General features: G+C 40.7%; 1 protein-coding gene across 1 annotated transcript; it reads right to left on the bottom strand.

The window, feature by feature from the left end:
• Window positions 1–2388: 2388 nt before the first annotated feature.
• On the bottom strand, window positions 2389–27078 carry MAML1 (mastermind like transcriptional coactivator 1). Its single transcript, XM_067304758.1, is given in 5 exon segments — window positions 2389–6823; window positions 8924–9038; window positions 12806–13075; window positions 15481–16899; window positions 26692–27078. Coding segments are annotated over 5 exon segments (3165 nt in total). The 5' UTR covers window positions 27061–27078; the 3' UTR covers window positions 2389–5831.
• Between the last annotated feature and the right edge of the window lie 279 nt (window positions 27079–27357).

The following is a 27357-nucleotide window of genomic DNA, read 5'->3' as shown; positions in this document are numbered from 1 at the left end:
ACTTTTCTCCCTAGTCCACAAAGGCAAGATATGTATCGGTTAAAGTGTTAGCAAACTTGTTCCAAAACATGGTATATAAATAAAAGGCTACTCTGACTTCAAAGTTTTTGGACCCAAAAAAGGAGGAAAAGGGTATTACTCATTATCAACCTAAGTTTCTCCCTTGAGAAACTTGATCCGCTTGTGCCACTGCATTTCTCTCCGACTCTCCATGTATACACACACAAACACAGTTATCTTGATACAGAATTTGTACATGATACCAGCAAGAGACTTGCAGTTTCTCTTGAGTGGGATGCTAGAAGTTTTATGTCTATTTTAGATCTTCATCTCTTCAAAATCCCACTGTGACACCTTACCAAGTTTCTGGAAAGTAATCTTTCCAGTTAATTCAAACATACAACTGTACATGTTTGTAAAACACCTGGGTAAAAGAGCAAATCACTCCCTACCTCAGCAGAATACTCATGCAATGCAGCTTTTGTCCCTCCAGTCTCCTAGCAGACCCAGATTGGAGGCTAAATTCATATTTCTAGTTCATGAAATCTATTGGTGACCCAAGATTTTCATTTGAGGTCTCTAATATAAAAATCAGAGGGGGAATGTCACCGAGAGTCTACTTTGGCTTACACCATTTCAACAACCAGTTCAAGCTTTAGAAATCACTTACATTATGGATTTGTATTAGCCTCAGGAAAATCACATCAAGAGGGAGGAAGAAAAAAAGGAGGGGGGGATTTGTTTCAGAGCAGAGGTTGATCTCAGAAGCTGCTACTGACTCCTTAAAATCTTTGGGAAAACATGTATGTGCAAATGTACTTCCAACACGATGACACTTTAGGAAGTTCCCATTTTGCTCAACATTAAATAAAATTTAATACCTTTAATGGCACAATAAAGCAAAAGTTAAAGTAACAACAGTTCCTGTAGGCTACAAGTGGCCACCCTGGTATTAGTATTATAACTTATTATTGCATTTGATTCTTTCTAAGCTTTAGAAGTTACATTCCCCCTCCTCCCTCCAAACACAACTCAAAACTCGTAAAGGAGAAGGAAATACACTCAAGCAATTCAGGGTGCACTTCGTGGAAGAAGTTTGAAATCTCTAAGCTGGGGCTTTAAACACAATAGCCATACAATAACACCCTTCGGTTCGGGCCTTGGGGAATGATCCTTCAGTGTTTGCAGTTGACTAAAATTGTTACTACGCAGAAGGATGGCTGAAGTTGCTCTAACATGCAAGATGAATACAACCTTGGCAAGAAACACATCCGCCATACTTCGCAAATTTTTCCTTATCACTATTGCTAAATCTGTGGTTGGATATCTGAGATGCTAGTTTAGAACCTCAGAAAGCTAGATACCATCAGTTAGAAATTACACTTGACAAACAGGAAATGCTACACACAAAAAAAGAATTTTTAGGTCTGCTCCAAGTGATGTGATTCACTGTTAGGAGAATTGCTTTGAAATGTTCAGTTCATTGGAGTAATTCATCAAGTAATAAATTGATGACTACTTGATGATAACAAGAACATATTAACATCCAAACTTACAGCAGCGAAAGCCAGAGTCCTTTGGACAATGATGGAGCCAAAGATTTTTGCTTTACTTCTATTCTAACCAACATACACAAGCTCTATCTTAACAGAGGCTCAACAGTCTAACAAGGTCTGAAAGATATTTTGGAATAATTTTTCCACAGCTTCTTCAACCCATCAACCCTATATAGTGAGTCAGTGACCTTTACATGTCAACTTTAATCCAAAATCTTCATGTAACTTGCTGCCATGTATTTTGGCTCTTGTTCAGAAACATGAACCTATGCCTGTAGTACGTGTCTCATTTCTCACTTTTTTGTGCAATCTGCTTACTTCAAAATTAACATTATCTTTATCTTTTTGCAAATCTCATGGAAATAAATTCGAATCTTTAAGGCCTGCTATTTTGAGGGAATCTGAGCATATTTTTGGAACTACTTAATCTATGATTTTGCACATGCGAGTCCTGAGAAACTGTTGATTTTTTTTCCACTTTTAAATTTAGAAATAAGAGTAAAATAATGCTTAATAACAGTATCCTCTGCAGACATATTTCCTAGCTTAACGTCTTTAATTGCATTAAAAGAGACAACAGTCAAGAAACAGCAGGTATGGCTTAAAGTTAAGCCTTGTTTTGAAGTAAAGCTTTTTAAAGCCTATCTTTTAATCCAGTATTGGCCTGTTTAAATGGACTTCCTGAAATCATAAAAATTGGTAAGACATGGCAGAAGAATCTGAGTAACTGGCTAACCAGAATTCTGTATTGGGATGAAGGAAACCATCTCGCTAGGTACAACAATGCAGAACTCTGCTCAGTTTACACAAATGTATGAAGTCACACCATGTGTTTAATACACTAGCAAAATATTTATTTTATAATGATAAAACAGAAGTGAAGGATTTTTTTGGTGTGCACCAGTAACTGTAGTAAAAGAATAAGGGGATTAATGGACTCTTTATACATTTCAATGACAAAAAAATCATAAAGGTTAGCAAATTCAACTGTTCTCCATTTACAAGCATAAAACTTACCATAATACCCCCCCAAACACATATATAAAGAATTATAGTTTTAAAATCTATAAAAAGTAAAAAATATACAGTCAGAAGATCTAACTCTTATTCAAATCTTTAATATAAAATTGTAAACATTTATTTACACAAAGGAAATGTGTATAACAAAATTTTGAGCACCCTTTTCAATTGAATTGTGGTTTTTGGAAGGCAGTGGATGTTGCACAGTGACACTCTCACCTTTCCTACCCAGCCAAAACTGCAGTTTATAAATAAAGCCATGGGCGGCTGGCTAGGTAAAGTTCAGGGGAGCTACGTTTTATTGCTCTGAAGCTGCAGCAAATGGAAAGCCCAAGTGCATATACAGACAGCTACATGTGAGAGGGCATAAAGGCGAAGCCCAGCCCTATCCACGCACCTATGCGCATCTAAACCGTATTTTCATTTCCATTGAACTGTTTCAACATTGTTACAGTGATACCATATTTTTTAATAGTCTGATCATATTATGTGGACAAGGACCAAAACCAGAAGTAAGGGCTGTTTTTTTTCTACCAGGTTAAACACTGTTAGGATCCTGTTCACATACAAAGACCAATGGGCATTACAAGCCAGTTTGCCTACAATCGCACTTAAATTTAGTTCAACAGTACCACGACCACTATAGACAAGGCCCTGTCATCAAATCTAGATACCGTCCTGAACAAACCCTCTGGTCAAGCAGAGCAATATCCACCTTAGCTTCCAGAAACGGTGGAGGAAAGAGTACATCTGCATTTTCCTGGACATTTAGCTGGACTGCCTTTTTGGTAGTAATAATGCAAACAGCAGATGTTCTTTCCCTCCAATTATGAAATCACAACTGGATGGATTGTATTTTGACGTATTCAGAAATACAGTCTGCGTGCAAAATCCACTGGAGTATGTAGCAGATTTCACCACAATCTAAACAGGGAAGAAAGAAAATCCAAGTCCTGCTACCCTGTCATTTCTCTGAAGTGTTTGTAAGGGGGAGAAAAAAAGTGACACTGCGGGATGCCACTTGAAATTATGAGGTCCCAAGCACCCCCAAAAGGAAGGGAAGGCACACTGGTGCAAAGTTAACCCTTAAAAATAAAAATACAGCAAATACTCCTTCCCCTGCCATTGCTAGTTTATCTATACTCTTCTAATGACACTTACCTTGGACCAGTTTTTGGTTCAACTTAATAGTAAACCAAACTCACTAGCTCTTTTCTTAGATTGCAGATATAAGAAAAATTAGCATCATTATTTGCATATCAACTACTTATTCTAGAAAATATCAGAAGAGTGTCAACAACCAAAGTCACTAACACTTCCATTTTCCCATCCAAAGACAAACTATTTGTTATCTTTCCAAAAGCTCTACGAGGGTTTAAGTCTGCTTCAGTGAAGTTTTATCCACTATTCAATGGTGGGATCCACTGATCAATGCACATTTTTCACCAACAGTTCAACATGATACAATATCAAATCTGTTTAACAGAGCATAACTAATTCACACTAGGTAAGTGTGTAGGACAAACCATGTTCCATGCATATTTGGAAAGGGTTAAAATATTAGTGTTAAAAAGCAGTTTTTAAAAGTGCAAATTGTCTGATAAAGAAGCTGCAGATACAGTAAAATATTTTCCTTCTTCGAATTCAATGTTATCCTTCACTTCCCCTCTCCCATTCTGGAAAAAAAAAAAAATCCTCTCATTTCTCTGCAGTGCAGAAAACTCCTGAAGAAGCCAGTCTGTGTTGAAGGAAATTGCTTTTAAATCACAATGCTAGGTTTGGTTAGAAAATTTAAAGGATTTTTCCAAAAAAAAAAAAGCGGATTTAGAAAGGGAAGAGGTATTTGTGCATTTAAAACAAAAGCTTTCAACTTTATTTTCATTTTAAAATAAACGTTAAGGCAAGGTGGTTTGTTGGTGGATAGGGGATTTTTTGGTAGAAAGTAAGGACTTTGGAACGCTGACCGCTCCCACTGTGTTTTTGTCCTTTCTGGGACTGACCCCAACATGCGAATGAGAGGGTCTCCTTGGGCCGAGCTGAAGAACCAGCATCTGCCTCAAGGGATATTAAAGAAGTAAACCCACCTGTTAATAGAAAGATTATCAAACTCATAACCCAGTATTAAAAAAAAAAAAAAAAAAAAGGTATTTAAAGGGGGGAGACTTCCATATTGGATCAATCCTGACAACAAGCTCCCAGGCTGCCTGTGCTATTATTGCTGATAAGGACTTTTCACCTCTCAGCCAAATTCTTTTTTCCTCATTTTATCCTGAAGTGACAAAGTCTTGTGCTCATGATGTCACTGGTAACTTTTGGGAAATGAATTGATCTCAAAAGTTAGTTTTACTTTTTACAACAAAGAAACAACAAGATGAACTGTCATGAAGCAAAGCCTTCATTTAAATACAACTACCTTTGGAAATAAGTTATGAAGAAACAGGTGCAAAGTAAATGGCTTTACAATTCATGTTAAACCTACTATAGTTTAAAAAGTTCTCCCATAAGAAATTCCCCCTTTAAACACAGCAAGGTATAAGCCAAGAACTGTGCCCCTCTAAAACAGAGTGCAAATTGCAGCTTAAAAGACTACAATCTATTAAGAAGACTACCTAGGCTAACTGGCCAGGTTTTAATACTTTCTTTCATCTATCACCAGCATCTAGAAACATTTACTGTGAAATATCACTTGCTTATTGAGAGTACAGGCACACGCTTCAGCGATGAAAAAAGAAACAACTGAAAACATCTTGCAAGCGTACTCAGTCGCATACACCCTCTTCTCAAATAAAAAGTAAGAAGTTCGATGGAAAGTACTGTAATAGCATGTCAAGCTATGAACAATAATGATCGCAAGTAATAGCTGCAGGAGACTAAGCCCTAACCACAATTTGTGCAACTATTTGCTTTCTTTCTGAACTATTTCTGTGGAATTTTATTTTTAAATAATTAAAAAAAATTAGTTTCAGAACACTGCAAGTGAGATTTCTGAAAGGCTGGCTAGGACACGCACGATTCTGTTTGACCTGTTCAGATGTGCGACAACCTAGAGACATCAAGATAAAACGCACTATTCCTGCAGACCTGCTTGGGTGCACCATTACCCTACATCAACGCTCATTGAGAAGCAGCTCCAGTCCCTTTCCCAACCATTTACCTCTAATGCCTGCAAGTCTCCTCAATGCCACAGGTTTTTTGGTCCAAGTGTCATTTATATTCCATGAAATAATTAAAAAAAAAGTACCCCCCAGCCCCATTTTAATGAGTTCCTAACAACTCATCCAAATCATTCATCCACTCCTCTGAAGTCCTGTTTTTCAGCAAAGAGTCTATCAGATCTGTGTCACCAGTTAAGTTCTGAAGTCCATTATTGCCTGACTGGCTGCTGTAGGCAAAAGGCAGCTCTTGACTGGTTGTCCTCACAGGGTACCCTTGGCTACAGTGCAGATTACCTCTATTGGGCAGTTGCTGATTTGGATTCTGGTTGAAAGCAGTCAGATCTGGAACAGTTTGGTTCATGCCAGGCAAGACTTGCTGCGAGGGTACCTGCTGCTGCGTAGGCGGGTTTGTCCGCTGCTGTGCGCCTAAAGATGACGACAACATCTGCCCAGAAACAGCAGCATTCATAGAGGTCATCGGTCTGCTGGTGCTTAGGCTTACCTGAGGCATTCCTTGAGCAAACTGTTGGTTGGCCATCTTTAGATGAGTTTGTTGCATGTGGAAAGAGGAGCTGGCAGTAAATGGTCCTAAGCCACCATTTCCTTGCGTCTGGCTGTTAATATTAGGGATACCTTGGTGTTGCCAAGATGGATTTTGAGCCCCCATAGCAGCTGGTACTCTTGCCATCTGTGGCTTAGATAAAGTCGGATTCAGTGCACCTTTATTGTGCTGCTGAGAAATACTTGAGTTTGCTAAAGTATTCTGCCCATACCCAGCAGGAACAGCAGCACCCTGGCCCAAGCTGCCTTGTCTCTGCATTGGTGGCTGTCCGTTGGCACTTTGAGCTGCATGCTGTGGAACCATCTGCGTCATACCAGACGCCAAGTTGTACAATCCCCCGCGCTGCATGTTTTGCATACTGTTATACTGAGTCACACCCCGATCCTGCTGACTGGAGCCTGCCTGGAGCGGAGGAACAGAACTGTGTCCAGGTCCCATCTGGATCATGTTCTGGGTCTGAGGAAACATCCGTGGACTGCTCGAGTTGGACTGTCCTAAATTACTTACCCCAGGCATGGCTGAAGATGACCCTGAAACACAAAAAAATGTTTTGTATATTAACTATCTTGGTTCAACCAAAGCCAGTCTAGGTCTGCCAACCCTATACTCCAGAAAGGAGGTGCAGCTGCATTTATATAAACCAACTTATGGAACTGACAGACAGCAGTACTTCAATTAAAGAAAAGAGTGTCAATTGCTGCCCCAGTTAGCACCTCCAACTTGATCTCAAACACAGATATAACAACATCCTAAAAAATTTGAATGTCACTTCTGAGAGTTCAGCATTATTCTGAAAAAAAAGGTTTAAAAGTAGGACCCCAATATTTCTTTGTGAACAGAAGCATACACACATACTTCAAAGTGCATGCACAATACACCAGGCTCTTAAAAACACCTTACTGCACATACATTGTCAGTTATTCTGTGCATACACAACCTATCTCATATTGTACCACTGTGGTATTTCCAGCCCTACACTTTCATAACTCCAGGAAGTTCTGCTGCTTCATATAACTTTCAGCAATTTTTTGTCAAGTATCTTTGGGATTTCCATGGTGAATCATTCACTGTGTTAACATGCAAAGACTGATAATCACACAGGATGATTTGCAAAAGTAAGTCTTCTCAGCAAACCAAAAAGAAACCAAAAGACCTTTGCCCTTGTCAACGCTGAGTAAAAGCGTTCCTGTTGTGGAAGAGGGCCCCCGTACTTAAAGAAACCAATGGTGGGGGGACACAGAAAAGCCTGTGAAGTAAAATGCACCTAACTGCAAACATACACCTCTTAGAGTCAACTAAGGGAAACTTACCTACACTAGTACTTTCTCTCTTTCCAACTGCAGAATTTTTGTATTTTAAGAGAATTGAAGAACATTAGCTCTTCACTGATTCAAATTAGTTATCAAAGCACACTGTAAAAGCAACAGTGTTACAGAAAAGAACGAGGAGTCTTACTGGAACGGTACAGTGAAGAGGAAGTACACATACAAGGATGTGAGATGTAAGAATGGTTATAATCATTATGACCAGGAAAAATTTTAATATATTGATATTCATTAGGGCAACATGTATTCTAACAGACCTACCCTTGTATTTCTGTAAAAAAGCTGGTGGCAAAAAAAAATATTTCAGTGCAGCGTTTGAAGGATGATACTTATCACTGTTAACACGCAATCCCCTTTCTATGGGTATCAGGTTTTCTCAGTTAAGTAACAAAACCCAGCTACAGCTCTACTAGGCACTGCATAGTCACGAACACTGCAAGAATGAGGTTATGTTGCTACTTGCGTCTTTCACCTTCAGTGTTAATTTCTGGGGGGATATAAGAGCAAGGCAATAGAAGGACAGGAATAAGCGCATTTTCTGTACTTTTGGTTTACTCAGAAAAAAAGAGAAAGAAGCAGCTTCTGGGTATCCTGTTAGGTAAGGATTTGTCAGGTAAGGAGATGAGGGTTTTTTTTGTTTTTTTTTTTTTTACTGCTCTCTAGTTCTTCCACATTCATAATGCTATTTTAGCTTAACGGTAACAACGTCTTTTATTTATCAGTGTTAGTACACTAAATACATAGCAAAGTTCTACAAAAAACCCACACAGGATACCAATATGTAATGAAGAGAATTAGAGCTTGCATTCCCCTCTAAAGACAGCAGGGGTAAAACGTTAAGAGTTTGAAATTCATCCTGGTAGGTGAAGGAAATAATAAATCATGTGTTTTTTGTTAATGAGGGTCTGTGGTAAACACAAGCAGAAGTGATGCTAGGTTTCAGAAAAAAATGAATCCTAACATCACACAAATGCAAGAAAGTTAAGGAGAATTTACAGTCTGTAAAGGGAAGGGGGGAATATAAAAAGACCTTTAGAAAAATGAAGGTACTTAAGAATTTTACCCATTTCCAAAGCAAAACTAAAGAATCAGCAGTGTAAGTTGACCTAAACAAGGTACCAGGGACAAAGGAGGCTGATCGTTTTCAACTGAATCGCAATATAGCTCAAAACATTAAGGCACAATAACACAGCAAGATGATGCACTAAATTAAAAGCTATCCAGTTCAGGAACTTTGAAGAACCTTGCTTTTAGTCCTTTTATATATATATTTTTGCCACTAATTCAATTGCCGCATCTGTTTACCTGTGAACTGTCCAACCTGTTGCTGGTACGGATTCTGTGGCTGATCCTGATACTGGGGAGGTGGTCGAGTCAGGTGCCGCTGCAGCTGCTGCTCTTGCTGGTGCCGCTGTTTCTCCTAGGAGAGGTCCAATACAAGAGATTTAGAAAACAAATGAAGCTTTTTCCAAGGGCCATGCCCTTAGATAAGGATCAAGAGATCTGCATACTTTTACGAGGAGCTGGTAATTACAGGGGTTTCAGCAGCACTAAAAGTCAATTCAGAAGTTTGTTTTTTCTGAAGGTTCAAACAGTCAGTTTACTCTGATAAAGGTCAAAACTAGAAACTTTGAGACAAGACAACAACGTGCATTGCAGAAGCTATTGCAATGCATATCTGAGTTCTTCAAAACACTGCAAAATCAGGGAGGTTAGCCTTTCAATCAGCGATATATTCAACAGACATTTTCAGAAATCCTCTAAAGACACTAACTGGTACAAAGCAAGAGAGCAAAAGCGAGCACATATAAAAAGATTCACATATACTTTTTGCTCCTTGCCCCCATACCAATTTATTTAATTTTAACAAGATACCTAAAATAAAAGTACAAGTCAAATATATCAGTGTCACAAAGAAGAGTAAAAAATGAAGATATAAATATTTTCCAGCCTTTGTTTTCAAAAAAACAAAATACAAACCCACATTCTTATACACCACAGGTTTTCCTAGAAGATTCTGGGTAACTGCACAACTAAGTTTGTAACAGAAGCTCTATCAGATTTGGAATCACTGTTCAAAACCATTTTGTTAACAATTCACTAATTCAACTGAAACAAAATCTAGTAATGATTCAAAATAATCTGGCTTCTTCAAAGTATCCAATCTGCACCTAAGTTATAATAAATCTATCAGAAAAACAAAACGAGCAAACCTTCTATAAGAAATATTTGGGGGCAAAAGGAAGTTTTAAGCCTTTGGGGGAAGGAAGGGAGAGAGCACATGTGTGCAAAAGGCTGCATGAGACCACACCATCAAGATCTTAGTGTGCTGTTAAACAGCCAGAAGGCTGCTTTTACAATATGAAACATAAGGGGTAGCATTTCTGGTTTTTATTCCAGAGATGAGATTCAATCAGACTAAGTTTTGGGAGAACTAAGAAGTGATACAGTGCTCAGCTGCCTGCTAATCTAAAGGCTGCACAGGGCATAGAAGGGGACAAATTCCCTTCCAAGAGTACTTGCAAAGGAGCAAGCAATAAGCCTTTAAAAAAAAAGAGACTAGCACAATGTAGCAAATTAGCAGATACATGTCCCCACCATGCTTTTAAAACATCTACAGCTAAGAAGTTGTTGAGACACGCAGAGGAACGAAGAGCGCGGGCTCCTTCACAGAAAGGCCTTGCCGCCTGCAGGACCAGTCAAACCTGAAAGAGGCTGACCACAGAAGCCAGGGAGAGATGCCACAGATCTACAGGAAAGACTGAACTCAAGATGTCTGGCTCAGCAGAAAAGGCTGCAGAACAGCAAATGCAAAGAAAGCTTCAGAGCGGCAGGGAAGGGCACTGAAGTTGCTGGAAACGATGGTTCTCTTGCAAAATAGAGACCAACTGTTTCAGAAGCCTTTTTGTAAAGCTGCTTCCACTATCACACGCATCTGAAGAATCAAATATCAAATTAGAATGTTAACACGATCGAGGGTGACTGGGCAGGGCAAGAGCAAGGAACGTCACAAATGCAGTATCCAAGTCTGATCCGCGAGGAGCTCCAAAGCAAAGCTGCTCCTTCATTTGGGTTTCAAGTCTCAGCATCACTGTACAAAGATACAAGTTAATCGCAGTCATCGGAACTAGGACAGAAATCACGTTTTAATACCGATATTCACTATAGCAACACATACTGTATTTCTGGCTAAGAGGTAGGAAATAGGAAGGAGAAAAAAATGTCAGTGCTATGAGAGATGTTACTTATCACCCTGTTAATACACCACATTTCTGTTAAGAGCTCTGATATTCAGAGGTTTGATATCAGTATCAGACTAAGTGCATTACTTAGCCAAGAAAGCCGAGTCACAGCTCAACCAGACGCTGCATATCACCCATTCATCAGTGCCACACAAATACAAACAGGATGCCAACATCCCATCTTGCCTCTCCAGCTTCTTTCGAAGGGCACCTGTTTGTCCACATTTTGGGAGAGTATGAGTACCGGTAATTTTTATCATTTGATACTAACGTAGAAAGCACCAAAGAACTGAATGATTTACTAAAAAGAAAGTGCTGGATTTATAAATGAGTTAATAGATCATACAGAAATCATACAATAAGTCTGAGTTCAGTGATGATTTGGGCATTGGCTTTCACAGACTCTGAGAGCATATTCACAGCGCGCAGTATTTTTTCCACCACAATATTCCTTTAGCTCAGTCTGTAGTATGCATTTTTAATTAAAGTAAATGTATGGCCAGTGATAATCTCATGTTTTATACTGGGTCAAGAACTGAAGGGGCTTTTCTGGCTCCAAATTAGCAACAGTGCTCAATCTAGTCTTAGTTCCAACCAAAGTATCACACATGGTCAGAAAAGAGATTAGCCAGGACTTGTCATAACTATAGCCCCACAATGCTGCAGACTCTCCTCATTCAAGATTTCACATATATTTTCAGTTTGGAGAAAAGTGTCATTTCCTCCTTTCTTAAATAAAGCTTCTGATAGACAGTTACCTCAGTAAAAGCTAACTTTTTTCCAGCAATCATTACCCAACCTTCTCTCTCCATCTCTATTTTCCACACTATTATTATAGTGAAAATCCTACCTACCAGGACAACTCCCAACTTTAAAAGCTGAATACGTTTAAATTTCTCAGCTTCTAACAGTGCTTTAAACTAAGGAAATGACATATTTCCAACCGTTATTATTTGAAGGAGTCCAGAGTATTTCAAGGTACTTTTTTTATTCTTAGGCATATATGCAGTTCATTGGCTTTTCTTTATATCATTGGCTCTTTTCTTCATTATCCTCAAAGACAACACTTCTCAGCAGTACAGATCATTACTCCCCCCCCCCCCCCCGAAGATGTAAATAGCAGGTTCTCCCTGGGTCTCACACTTCTTTGGGAAATTAATTTCCCACTTCCTCCATATTAGACATTGGTAATTTCTTTGTACATATAGTAGCTGGAACAGGCCTGCATGGTTTTTTTCAAGGACGCAGAAAAGCACAGATAATGGGAATTAAGGCCCTCTGGGCTGATTTCCAGCAGAAAGACTTGCAAAAGGTTTAAAGCTTAGATAGGTTTACCCAAGGAGGCTGTTTCCAAGAGACACAGAAGCACCTTTCTGCACAGTCTAAAGGGTAGCAGAGTTAATTAGTTGGTTAATCAATTTCCCCCAAAAAACAAATGAAAGACATTTCAAAATCTGAAACATTACTGCTGTGGCACTTACACAGAAGAAAGCAGAAGGCATATTCAGCTTACAGAGTCCATCTAAACTCATATGCTTCCAGAGCTCTGAATGGAAGCAATCAACAGTATCCCAACCTTGTCTTTTGTTTTGCTCTGATTTCATTTGCCTGTCTTCCTTCACGAAGAATCACACCATCACTGGTATGATACCTCCTCTCCCTGCAGTTACTGTCTTGCATTTCCTCACAACGAAATTCCACCTGTTTTATACTCTTCATTCACAACTGAGTCTTGTAATAGCAGAGAAACTAAGCCTCAGCAGTTAAATGCATTTGAGATACTCTTATATAAGCGTATAAAACAGCAATTACTTTTATGACACCAAAATGCCTTGTAGTTTACATTCCCTGTTTTGCAAGGTGATAACTGTCCTGCAAGATTTCAAGTGCTGCTTCAGTCCACCACAGTGAATCAGCGCAAAGACAAAAGACTGAGGCCTCTTACCTGCTCAGCTAGAAGATGTTGCTGTCTCTGCCCCATTAGGAATTGCTGCTTCTGTTGCTCCATGAGCAAGTGCTTTTGTTGCTGCTCCCTTTGCTTCTGCTGGTCCATCAGCATTTGGTGTTGCTTCATCACTGCTGCTTGCTGCTGATTGCTGAGATACTGCGTGCTGCTGTGGTTGCCTGCCATAGACACTGTGGGAGGCTGGGCACCGACGCCAGGGCCCGGGACAGAAACGGGAACACGAGGAACATTAGGAGAAGGGTTTTGATCCTGCAGAATACAAAAAGTGACACGAGTTACAGAAAGGTTAGCTCTCCAGACTTTACAAATCTCACATAGTTATGCAGATGAGCAAAGTCACTTTCATAGCGAAAACCACAACGTGTATTACTCTTATCTTTTGACAGGATAAAGCAGATGGACTTTATAAAGTATATACAGGGAGGGGAATCATCTTATATCCTCAAGAAAACAAAAAATGGCAATTATTGCTTTTTTGTGCATTCACACAACTATTTAATAAAAATTGGAACAGTTCCCTATATTGCCATCTTTATGCAATAACTTCTCCATTTATGAAGCTGAGGGATGAGGCAAAGTGTCACACAGTTTTCAGTTCAGCTCAAAGACAGCCAAAGCCTCATTTATCAAGCGCCAGACATAAAAGCGAGAGCTTGAAGTTAATGTCACAAGCTCCACAACATCCAGGAAAAGAGGTGTTAACTTCAATCTCACTTACCGTATTCCCAAATTCCAACTCAGACAGACGCGTATAGCTTTGTATGCTTCTAATCAGCAAGAGGAATACTCCCAGTTACAAATAGCTCTTCAAATCCACCAGCTTCAGTTAACTTCAGTAGCAGGATTTCAAACACCGTTTTAAATTATCTTTATGCAAAATATTTAAATCCTACCTTTTCTGACACTATTTAATTCAGCAAGTGTTTATGCCTCTCCCCTTGAGGTTGCTTTTGTTAGTAACACAGTATTTAATATTTGCAGGCGAAGGGGAGGAAGGCTTATCAGTGACCAAAATGAAGGGTCTAACGCATCTTTTCCAACAACGCAATCGCTACTACCTTCCGCAGAAATACTACTACAGAGTTAACCTAGTTTTATTGTTTTTCTTCACAAGTGTCTGCTTTTTCAGGAGAAGAGAAATTGGGGGGGGGGGGGGGAGGGGGAATCAATTACCACTAAGTAAAAATAACATGAAGCAATTAAGACTTGATATTGTCCTCTCTGTACCAGCAAATCCATTTGAAATTTAACTGGCAATTTTTGTCATTTTTTTTAGTGCAGTTCAGCCTCAACTCTAATTATGCTAACAAATATCACTTTCAAGATTAGAATTTAGCTAATGGGCTGGGCTGTTGCTTTTTACTCCTTGCAGTTTCATCAGAAATCATGAGCCAAATATAGATAGTGCCATGTTGTCTGAGTTGTTCTATATGCAAGCTTTTGACAAATTCTCCAGAAGTGTTGATTAATATTTTTGTTATTCCAGTGCAAGTGCGGCAACATGTTTGTAAGGTCACCTTCAAGGTTCTCAGTGAGAGATGTGACACACAATCACCACAACCCTTCCCCTTCGTATTCCACCAAAATATTAAGATTTTTGTTTCCCATATATTTTAAGGAGATTTAACTTATCTGTGTCTTACAAAGCATACATTAGTCTCATTTTTATTTTTACATCAGTGTGATCTTTCTGACAGATTAACAGATATTTCCGTCACTGTTTTTTTTGCTTTGCCTTACTGAGGAAACAAAGCTAGAGTAGGAGCTCCAACACCTTTTGCTAGAGGAGTTTTAATCCTTATAACAGAGACCTTTCTTCCCCTCTCAAAAAGTCATCCAGTATGTGCACTACAGGCACAAATTACAAATTTCCAAGTCTCTTCCCCTCCATCCACTGCATAGATTTCACCTGCAGGATACCTGCAATACCAGGTGTACATTGGTATTTACTATTGCAAAGTCCTTTATATATCATAAGGCAAACAAGCACAACCAACACCTCTTTACATGGAAAAAAACCTGAAGCATATTACTTTGGCACACAAACATTACTATTAACTTCATTCTTAAAGATAGATCCCTTCCCATGCTTCCCCAATTCCTATCGATTTAACATGTACGAATTCTTAGATTTGAAAAGGCCCAAGGAACATCCCCCAGAGAAAGCAATGCAGCTCTCACCCCTCTTCAAAGAAAAGCAACTCAAGACACATCTGTTTATAGTAAGTCAACTCTGACAGAAGTCAGGGACTGAAAAGAAGGTAAAGAAAGCAAGGCTTCTTTGAGAATGTTGTTTAACACCACAGTTTTATGCAAGTTATTTTAGGCAAAAGTTTACAAAGAATCTATTTATCTTTGCAAGTAGTAACTTCTACAAAGTGTGACAAAATTTGCTGCCCACAAAGTATACTAAGCTGGAAATCACAAGTTACCAGCATGACTTAGAATGGGATATTAAAAACTGACCTCAGCAGAAAATACAGTTCTCGATTCTTTTCTCAGCTTATTGCATAGTCTAAATTTCTACTTTAAAAACAAGCAGCAACTGTTCTGAAATATCACTAAGTAATCTGTACTCTAACCTTACCTATCCAACAACCTCTTGCAGAACCTTAAATCTACTGAACAAAGGTAACAAAAATCAGCATATTCACCTGACTGTGTGGCAGGAGAGGTCGGTAGGCAATGTTTCCAGACTTCGGTTTCAGCAGGATCATCCCGTTTTGGTCATCGCTCACATGAGACAGCGGTGGCTGCTGGCGTTGTTGTATGTAAGCCAACATGGAAGTCTTGTTCTGAGCAGGTACTGTAACTCCCTGTTCACATTCCACTTTGTAATGTGAAAGAGGCTTGGTGTTTCCAACTATGGAAACACCAAGCCCTCTTTCACATTACAAAGCTGGAATGTGAACAGGGAGTTACAGCTACCTTGCCTCAGAACAGACTTCAACTGTTGGCTTACCCCATACTCACAGACTGCCAGCAGCACTGTGTCTCATGTGAGCCAGATAGACCATAAACTGGGATTGATCCTGCTGAAACCGAAGTCTGGTGAAACCATTGACTACCGACCTCGAAGGCCCAGACTGTTGCCAGCTAGACATCTGATTAGTTTGGTGGACTTGTGAAGCTTGTTGCTGGTTCTGCAACATCTGGTCTCTCTTCTGCTTGGCAGCAATCTGTTGAAGCTGATGAGCAGAAGACATTTCTTTAGCACTTCCTGTGCCCTTCCCAGGTAACAACACATTAGGGAGAGGCCTCTGGACATTCTGAGAGTGGTTTGATGCCTGCATCATGGGCTGGTTTGGATTTTCAGTCATTGACTGACTGGAAGGCTGAAACATAGCCTGAGAACTACCAACTGCTGGAGAAGCAGCACTTACAGGTACAGAAGCAGCACCAATAAATGCTGAACCTGAAGAAGTGGATCTAACCTGTGGAGACCCCATCTGCTCCTGTTCAAAGGCTGCTGGGGAAAACTCAGTCTTTATGTTAATATCCTGTGGCAATGGAGTCTGGGCAGCTGAATTTGAAGAATCTGCATCCTTTTTCTCTTCAAAGTCTTCATTAAAGAGATCCTTCATGTCTTCATCAGGCACTGATCTATTAAGCTCATCGATAAGCTCCTTCCATTCTTGCTCATTAAGATTAAGATCAGGCATCAAGTTGTTCTGAGAAATAGAACCCCCTGCTCCAGCAATCATACAAGGAAGATCATCTACAGGCTCCTGCTTGAGTTCCTTGTTCAAACTCAAAGGAAATGAGTCATCAGCATCACCACCTCCATTCATCTGCAAGTTGGAATCTGGAAGACACTTTTTGCTAATGCCATCTAGTCCCATTGAATGTTTTCCATTGAGTTGTAAGGTATCTCCACTGGAAGATTTCTTATCAAGATGATGCAGAGGAGACACAGGGGGCATTCCATTGGAAGAACCGCTTACTCCACCAAGACCATCATCACGACGTAGTTTCTTTGACACAGAAAACACATCACCATAGCCATTCTGCTGGTCTCCATTCTGAGGGGAAGCAGCACTATCAAGCTTTCTTTTCACAGTCTCATGGAGCTGCTAAAAACAAAGAAGTTATTTAGTTATGTAAAAGTTATATTTCATACATTAGAATAATTATTTCTCAACAGAACATAGTTCAACTCTGAATACAACATTTGGGGGGGGGGACATTAAAAAAGGTTAGACCTTTGCTTTGATAGGATTTGTTTTACAAGTCATCACACAAGATGACATTCTTACTATAATCTGCTAAGATAAACCTTCAAGTATGTACTAGATCAAACATAACCACCTCCTTCAAATAAAAACAAAAGCTGACAAATACTTTGAAAACAATAAAAAGTTGAGAGATTGCTATGAACCAGAACATATGCCTTCTATTCTTCAAAATGCAAAAATATTGAAGAATGTTAAGATTCAAATTTTGCATGAGGAAAAAACCTCTATTTTATTTGTTTAATGTATTTAAAGTCCAATTGTGCTGTAGGACTGCTTTATAAAGCAGTCACAAGTTTAAATACTTGGAGAAAAAGAGCACTTTTAATTGTGATTATAATTTTTGGAGGAGATTTGTGTAAATTTCATACACAATCACATTTCTGGCACTAAGCAAGATCAGCTTGTCAGCAAGTGACCGCTGTCCGTTTCACGCTTATCTAAGGAGTGATTCAGAGCTCCACCAATTCTATCACAGCAGAGTTAGCTTATTCCTCTTTTTTTCCCTCCTACATTTGCCAGCTGCTAGTCATGCGCAATGACGGCTAGAGCACCAGTCGGCTTGTCTCCTTGCTAGTGAAGGCTCCTATTCTTTTTCTTGTAGTGCCACCTAGAAGCAACTAGAGGGAACAGCAATAGGATCTCAATTTTACAGCCAGTTTGGGACCCTTTGTTCAACTTCACGTTTCCGGCAACAGTCTTTCAAGTGTAAACTTCCTTCCAGTGACCTCAAAAATACCTGAAAACGCAATTCATACACACACCAAAAATGACTATAAACTTCTCCTTCCCCCAGGTGCATTCTATAAAAAAAGTTCTGCTTTGCTTCTCCTGGGATTGCTACACCACCACAGACAAACCTGTAGGGCACAGGTGCTGCTCAAGTGGAGCAGTGTGTTTAAAGAGGGAGAGCTCCCACCAGCTCCCCCGCCTCTAAGAGACGCCTTTTCAATCCTCAGGGGGACACAGAAGGAGAATCCCCACAAGAAGCCACCTTGTGCTGTCCTTGTGGTTCGCTGCACAACAGTTCTTTCAAATAGTCGAAAAGCAGCTCATTAAACAAACCTCAAGACAAGTATGTTTATTTTAATATTACTTGCAGTCTCCATATACAGTCCACTAACCCTTGGGGAAAACCGTCTCATCCAAGAACAAACAGGGGAAACCTCAAGATCTCGGCACTCGAGCAAAAGGTAGTATGTAGAGCCAGCACAAATTATCAGAAGAATTTTACAGCACTTGTCTGGGCAACACCACACTTTGATTTAGGGATAGAAGGCTGTTTCACAGATAATTTTTGTTTAAACAGTCTACTGTTAGCTGATCTTAGGGGAAAAAAAAGTTTAATGCTTGCACAGGTAATGGCAAAATCTTATTTTTAATCTGAGGGATAGACTGCAGCTTCCAGGAGACCAGGATCTTTTAGACTCTTCATGGAAATGGCAGCATAGCAGTGAAATCAGCAGAGGACTTAGTAAGAGGAGGCATACATTTGAAGAGGAGGCCGGAACTCTCTTTTTTAACCTGAATATTAGGTCTACAGCTTGGAGTAGCAGATTAAAGAGAATTTTTCAAATACTGACTTGAAAGAATACAGGAAACTAACTTTTTCATAAAAAGGCAAAACAAGAACAAAGAGCGAGGGAGCTTTAACTCAATCGCAACATTTGGCTTTCAGCAAGTTTCCTATTCTTTGCTTAATATTCCAACTGGGAAAACTGAAGCTCAAGGTGGATGAGTAACTTGCCCAAGGTCGTGTGATGAGTCAATCCCTCAAAGATTGGAAATGGATCCTCCTTAACTTTAAATCATTAGGAAAAAAATGCTCCCTGAAAACTGACGTACAAGTTTACTTCGTACACTGAACATATTCTCCTCACAGCTGAAGCAAATTTATACAAGAAAATAGAATATGCCCTCACTGAGGGCACTGCTGCAATTATAATTCACATAGACAACTCAAGCCAACCAGGATTTTGCTAGAACTACAGCTGTAATCGCACACAGTTCATTGCGGGCTGCAAAAATCCACCTACGTTGCTGAACAAGTATTCCAGAAATTAATCTGTACAAAGGTCTTCGCTGTTGCACCTACAGCGCTTGCAATACATACAGCTAACTAGTCTAAGACTAACCCATTCATGCTGATAAGCTGCACTTACTGTAGTCTAGATAAAGATACAGACCCCTAATATCCATCACACACTCTCGCACTGTCTGTCTCTCTCACCCTAGGAGCTTTCAAATCTGCACGGGCATCAGTGGTCATCGCAATGCTCAGATATCCGATTCTGAATTGATTGTCTAGAACAACTGATGCCAAAGTCATTCTTTCACCTCAAACTATATTTGTCAAAAATAAAATAAAAAATAAAGGGAAGAAAAGTAAAGAAAAACTTGCATAACTTCACTAGTGAGGTAAAAATTTGGGGTGACTGCTTCCAAACTTGCTTCACCTCAGCCAAATCTAAGATCATTTGGAAGATATCCTACCCATACATGAGAGCCAATAACACCCATACACAAGAAGACAATCTGCTTATCCATATGAGGAAAGATTGAACCCAGTTCTTAACAGTACACTTGACATCTGAATTTTAGAAGCTATTTACCAACTGCACTTGCATGCTAGTTCATTTTTCACATTAGAAAACAAAAGCCAAAAGCATACCTGGATATGGCAGCAATACCTCTATACTGAGGTTTATGCCACTATAGTTACACTGCCTGCAATATAGCCAGCTAACTAGCTTAAAACTAACCTACATATGCCTACAAACTACTCAGTAATAGCGGTCCATTCTCCTTCCTTCCCCCAAGACAGTGCTACAAAAATTTGCAGATGCCAAAAGCTAGAAGTTCCTTCTCCTCTGCCAATGGAAATACATCCCGATACCGTTTATTTATTCATTTTTACCTTTCCGAGTGACAGAACCTGAAATTCTCACAATTAATACATTCACACAACTGCACTGCAAATAATGCAACCTTCTCTTGGGAGGTACCATTTCTTCCATACCATCTCAGCTCTCAATTTCTAAATAGAAAAATCAACTTGTTAAATACAGTTCTCACACTGTGTGTCTGGCTCTACCTAAAGCCAGTTTTGGGGGAAGAATAGCATGGAGATTGAGAGATACAAGTCAGACAACAAACCATGAACATATCAAGCAGCCCCAACAGAGTTTTCACGGCAAGAAAAACCTGTTCTCATCTGACAAAACTCAAAAAACAGAAGCACTGAAAAAATAAATCGATTCACTACTGGACTAAGAAAACCCTTTTAGCTTTAAGCTTTTTGTCTACCATCATTTTGTTAGGCATGGGGCCCTCTGATATGCTGCTCACAGTTTTCTTAGTAGGATCAATGTTATTTACAGCACATGAGCCAATTTCTTCCACTGTCACAAGAGGGGATACAGAAACGCCTTTCCCTGTTCTCTCAGCCTACTTGGCTTCCCAACAAAAGATGAACCTTCAAATTCTCTGCAGCAAAACTATTTAACCTTGCCCAAAACTGATACATAAAAAGTATTCATCCAGAGTTTTTAAATAGGTATAGCAACCATGCAAAAAAGCACGTAAACAGGCCTCAATCCTTTGGGCCAAGACAGGACATAGTCTCATGAAGAGGCGCTCAAGGGCCATATGCAGCATCTCCTCCGTATCACATAATCAGAGCTACATTTTGAGCACCTGACCAAAAATAGACACTTCACAATGTGATTAACAGATAAATTCATTTGGCAGAAGTACAAACCCAAGTCAGGCCACAAGTGTGGATTCCTTGCGTGACCGACACGTGACCAGATAACAAAACGCAGGTGTCTTCCATCACTACACAAGGGGTGTCCAACACAAGCAGTGTCCGATCATATGATTCAACGCACATGCAGGCTCTACATGACTGGGACATAAGACCAAGACGCAGGGGTGGACACATGCCCTGTCACATGACAGGGCTTCCACCAGGCTCCTAAAAACAGACAGCATGGGATAGGCTACAGGAATTATTCTGATAAGCTAGAGTCAAACTCTGCCTTAAACCCATCAGTTTTACCACAACATGCATCTATATTGCAGTCTTGCTGCACAGGCAAGTTGTCAGATTTCATAAAAACTGGCCACAAACTAACACAGAAGCCAAAGAACAAGAAATAGAAAAGCTGGAGATCAAGTTTTAAATCTTTCCCTATTAGTAAATTCACTGGCAGAGTTCAAAATTCAGAATCCAGCATTCTCTTGCAGTGCTCTTACTGCGCTGGAAGAAGAGGGGAAAGGGTCCCTTTGATCAAGAGTTCACTTATTACCACTAACAGTGGCACAAAGTCGTTCCGCTTTTTTAAAAAGAGGAAAAGATTACTCCAGAAGTCAAAAACCATAAACCTCAAATACACAATACTTTGAAATGTTGTTGGTTCAGATGATTATCTGAAAGTAATTTAATGTGTTAGAACTTAACAAGCATGAAATATTATTTCATGTTATTTTCTTGAAAGCATGAAGTCTTTCAAACTGTAGTATTTTAAACAACTGAAGACAGTTGACTCAAACTACATTTCTAAAAATCCAATAACTTGGTATAGTTTAAAGCCGATAATTGAAGGCAGAAAATAATTGTAGAAACTGCACATAAGTTCAATTTTTGCAGAAAAATCTCTAGTAAAATTATGGAAACAAAGCTTTTTAAAGACTGTCTTTTATACTACATCTTTTAGGCTTTGTAATTTTTTGTTGTTGTTCTTAAAGTATCTGTTAAAGAAGTTAAAATTTAGTAGACCTTTAAATTTTTGCATTTTATTTGAACTAAGTTCACCATTCCAGGCTTAGAACCAAGTTATGTCTACAAGGATTTGTTGTGAAATATCACCAAGAGAAACGTAATGCTGATCATTTTCAAAGGAACAAATGCTGTACTAATCTCCAAATATAATAATAAAAATCTAGTTCCAATTATGTCTTCCAGCTTAGATACCTGGAAGGGGAAACTAAAATAGAATATATCGTTTTTTCTTCAGTGGACGTGCTAGTGTTCTAGAAGAGGAAAGCTCCCACGGAGCAAAGCTCCTAACAGCAGGCCCTGTACACACACGGTTAGACTCTCCTCTCCTGCCTGGCCAAGGACAAGCACAAAGACGACAACCTCTCGAGCAGGAACAACAATGCGAATATCAGGAATCACAATATATTCATATTGGATAGGAATCATGACATTTGGCCTGCATGACACACTAAGAACTCTCCGTTTACTGAGCACCTATATACAGCTTCCAAAGTCGTGCTCTCCTTGCAAGGAAAGCATTTTATTACCAACTGCGTTCCTGCATTCCAGCATGTTGTCAGAACCAAACTGCTGGACTAATTTTAATTTCGACTTTTACTTTTATTCCAGAAGACTTTTGTATTTGGGTGACTGCCTGCTGGAGTGAAGAAGGGCTGTGGATATGCATGTCTATAAATATCCCAGCCTGCATTAGTCACAAGGGGCAGCTTCTGCTACAGGAATTGTTCTGCTGAATCAAAAAAGAAAAAAGAAAAAAAAAGCTGTGCCTTCAGCTGCAATGCCGGATCCTCCACCTCACTTGAACTTGAAAAGCAGCAGCAGAGCAGTCACTCCCAGATCTTTACAGTTTAGGAAACATCACTGCCTATCTAACTAATCTAGTAAGGGAAATGTTTCAAACATGCAACAATACCTCACACAGAATTAAAAGGAGACAAAGAAAAACCTGTCTGAGTTGTTGGGCAACAAACTCTCAGACTTGTCAGCAAAAACAAACAATGGTGGCAAGACTACAACCGTACTGCAGTTATGTATAAATAATGTGGAAATAATTTGCTATTTTTGTGGTAAAACATAATTTCACAATTTAACACCCATGTACCACAGCTTGCACAAAAATCAGATCTTCTGAACTGTTAGCGTACCGATCTGAGTTTTTTTAGCAGAACGTTTTTGGTGCTTGTCCTTACAATCCAGGCAACATTTCCTTAAATTTATTCCTTAGCATTTTTAAACCAAGACACGCATTTCTCCACTTTCCTCAGACTTAAACTCATTTTTAAACCGTTTACTTGGTGCCTTTGCTCAGCTAAGGTTAACTTAGCACTTAGCTGTTTTCACTATAAAGACTTCTAGCACTCCCAAGTAAATCCCGGGTTACTAACGCTCTTCAGATTTAACACAAAGCATTCCCAAGACAGGCCACTGACTAGATCTTCTCTGCCTGTTCCAGAAATAGTTTGTGGTTTTGTGGCAGTCCTAGACAAAGCAAACCATCTACACAACAACTGTTCACAGGTGAAAAAAACAGTAAGAAACAACGAGCAGCTCTCCTAGCAAGAGACCACATCACAAAACGAGCAGTGAGGGCGAAGATCCAGATCTTAACACTCTGCTCATTCATGTGCCAAGAAAATACTTTCTGCTCAGCTCAGGAGGAGACTACATTACAATCTATCCAGAGAAACAGAAGAAAGCCCACCTTTCTGGTGTACAGAATTTAAACTAGCAAAGTATGAAAACAAGCTTTCTCAAAACAGAAACAGGCAAAGAGGAGAAAATGTGCTAGACGACGAGTCCTTTCTCTTTCCAACTTCTGTTTCTCAAAAACGTAAGATTAGAACACGGGAAAAAACATAATACTAAACATCATCTGCTTTGAACATAGTCATAATAATGTCATCTTAAACAGAAACATGAAGCATATTTCAGTTTTTCCATTTTCCATTAAATAATGGCCTCAAGTTCTTTGGTTTTGTTTTTTAAAAGAGGAAGCTGAAGATTTTTTTATTTTTTCCCATCAAATGAAGGGCAGGATTACATGGTGCACCAACCATCCAGAGGTACTTCTGTACCAACACTTGTATTTTCTTGGGTTCTATGCACTCAAATTCTAGCACTACTGAGCAAGAAAACACAGGATGAAGCTGTCTCTTCTGTTTGTAACTCTAATCCATCCAGTTGCAGGATTTAAAAGAGAAAAGACTACTGGAAGAAAAATTTGATTTGGGCCATGTGAAAAATCATAAAATATGCTATAAAGGAAGTGGTGGTGCTCATCCTGTTCCCCCAGCCCTTCTGAAGCTGCCAAGTGGAGCATCTGGGAGTGCATACACTGCGCACACTTGCGGCAAGTGCAGCTTCGGGGCCTTCTGCTGCAAGCCATCAGATGCTAGATAATTTGGCAGCTCGCATATCCTTATTTACATGAGCTGCTTTCTCTTCGAAAGACCAAAATAAACGCTTCGTTAGCTTTCAATACAGAGCACTAGCTTATAAGAAGATTCATACGGAGCTTTATGGAAAACTCTTGCTCATAACAGCAGCAATAGTGCTGTTATAATAGTACTACTGATATAATGCATGTTTAATTGTCCTAGTAGCATTCTTTTGAAAGGAATGTGTCCAGGATATTTTAAAAACAAGATAGTTTTGGTGGTAATCCAAAAGCTTACTGAACACTGTAAACCATACCCACGTCCTTTCCCTACACAGCCCGTGCTTCGTCTTGATAACAGTTACACGATTGCTAGTGGTAAAACATCAACTTCTAGCTTAGAGAGGAACCCTTTATGCTAAAGGCATGTAATTAGCAGCAGAGTTTTCTTGTTGTTATGTTACATTTTTTTTCAAAACTTGAATTACTAAATAAACCAACTTTATACCCTAGTAACGAGATGATGAATCAGCAGCTGCAATTAAGCTTACAGTCATGTATCCTAGGAAGGAAACAGCAGGCCAGCACGAGGAAGAGTCATTCATACACTAAAACCCTCTTCTGTTGTGTAAATTGGCCGCTGGCAGCAGCTTCCTGCACAAGAAGGGCTTCCCCAGATGTGCACTGTATTTCAAAACCACATTGCTGTTGAGAGTCCTCATTATAATGGATGCTAATTAAATCAAATCCACATCCAGAGCAATTTGAAAGAAATGCCACCAATGAATCAGAGGCATCTTTCTTTTAGAGAATCAATCAATACGAAGAAGCATGATGGCAGTTTAAGCAACAGGATTTGACATGTTAAAGAGCTCTGCGCGTGTGTAACAGAAATACACATTATTAACGGTTAGAGTCCCATACACAAAAAAAAACCTTAGAGCCCGGAAAGGAAGCAAACAGAAATCCCATCAAGTCTTTGGATAACAAAACATGAGTTTGAGTCATCTGAGTTCTGACACAAATTTACATTCAAGATCAGCCTACTAAACAACAGCTACCCGAAAAGTTTTACAGAATCACTGTACACTCTTCCTCCCAGATTTTTCTTTATCTATCATATGAGTGCTCTAACTTTATCCCCAGGATTTTAGTCTTCAGAAAAATCTGTATGTCCTAGATTCTCCTAAGTATGTTACCAAGAATAGAAACAATTCAGCCAAACACCACTTCCATTTCATGTTGCATGTATTATAAACCACATGCACCCCTGTCTAGTGCTAGTTCCATTAAAGCTGACAGCGTGCCCATGTCATGTACCATACAACAGCATACAGTAAGTTCTATACTGATGCTATTTTCAAATCTGCAGCTAAGCGAGGTCCAAGACGGCAGAGAATCACAGCCTCCCTTCTTCTGTTCTACTTTGATCATGCTCAAAAACTCCAACACACAGACCATCATAAAAGCATGATCTGACATATATGTTAACTTGAAAATGTGTCATATCGATGCCAGCATCACATTTTAAAGGCATATGAAGAAACATGGTGGCAGTTTAAGCAACAGGATTTGACACGTTAAAGAGCTCTGTGCGTGCATAACAAAAATACACATTATTAACAGTTAGAGCCCCATACACAAAAAAACTTAGAGCCCAGAAAGGAAAAAACAACAAAACAACAGCACTGCATCATTTTCATGCAGGTCACCACGCAGAAATACCCGTTTTTGTGAAAGACACTGGGTAACCTTTAAGGGGTTATCCTACTAACCTACATTACCGACACATTAGTACAGCACAGTATATTTAAAGGGCTCTTACTCCAAGTTAAGCAATAGCTATCTTGATACACAAACACGGCTGTATGAATATATCCTGACAACCAGAAATGCTAGAGAAGCCAGAGAAACATTAAGACTTTGAGTTAAGCCAGTTTTTTAATGGGTGGAACGGGATTCCCGTAGCGTTCACACCCACTAGAGTGGCAAATAAGCAGCTGCCTTTCCAACACCACTTCACTAAAATTCTTTCCAATATGCAGCAGAATTAATGGAAACATTATTTAAAAAAAGAAGAAAAAAAAAAAGAAATTCACCTTCAGTAAGAAACGTGTCCTTACAAAGCGACCCCACCAAACACCCACCGCCTAAACTAAGGCATAAACAAAACAGAAAATCCCCATAGGCCTCACAGTACTAATGTTCCCCCGACAGCTTCTCCGGAGACAGTTTGGGTGAAATAGCTGGAACTCGGCAGGCTGCACGGGCCGTAGCAGCCGCAAAGAGACGTGCAAGCTCCCCCTGCTTCCTCCTCGACAGACCGTTCTCCGCTCGCTCCCCCAGCGCGCAGGGATGACAGCAGAGAGCACAGAGCAGCCCGCCCGGGCGGCCCCGGCACGGGCCCCCGCCGCCGGGCGGTGGCAGCCCCGCGCCGGCCCCCGGCCCCCGCCGCCCCCCGGCCCCGGCTTACCGCGATGAGCGTGCTGCTGCGGCCGTGCTGCTCGCCGCCCGCCGCCTCGGCGTCCAGCCCGTTGGCCCCGCTCCTCTCGGCGCTGCCCGCGACGGCGGCGGCCGGCGGAGGGGGCGCAGGCGGCGGCGGCGCCGGCGGCGGCTGCCGGTGCTTGCCGGCCCGCTTGGCCTTGGCCTGCAGGCAGCGCTGGTGCAGGGCGAAGGTTTGCTGGCGCTCCAGCTCCAGGCGCTCCGGCGACACAGCCTGGTAGCGGGACTCGCAGGCGCTGTGGTGCCGCCGGCAGAGCTCGATGCGCCGGCGGAGCCGCTCCATCACCGCGCTGTGCCGCGGCACCACGAACTCCGCCATGGGGCAAGGGGGCAGCACCATGGACCGGAGCGCAAGGGGGGCCGCCGCCGCTCACCGGCTCCTCGGGCCACCCCCCGCCATGGCGGGGGCGCCGCGCAGGGCGAGCGCGGGGCTCCCCTCGGGCCTGGCCGGGCCTCGCCGCCCCCCCGCAGCCGCCGCTGCCGGCCTTACCTGGCCTCCCCCGCCCGCCCCGGCCCCGGCTGAGGCGCGCCGGCCCGGCCCGCTCCGCTCCCCACGGCGTCCCCCCGCCCCACTTCCTCCTTCTCCCCCGAGGCCGGTGCCGCGCCGCTCCCCCTCCGCCGGCGCTGCGCAGCGGCC

Source organism: Apteryx mantelli, chromosome 14 (assembly GCF_036417845.1).
Source record: "Apteryx mantelli isolate bAptMan1 chromosome 14, bAptMan1.hap1, whole genome shotgun sequence".
In the NCBI taxonomy this organism is placed as follows: Eukaryota; Metazoa; Chordata; class Aves; order Apterygiformes; family Apterygidae; genus Apteryx; species Apteryx mantelli.
This window is presented reverse-complemented; position numbering and strand designations above follow the sequence as displayed.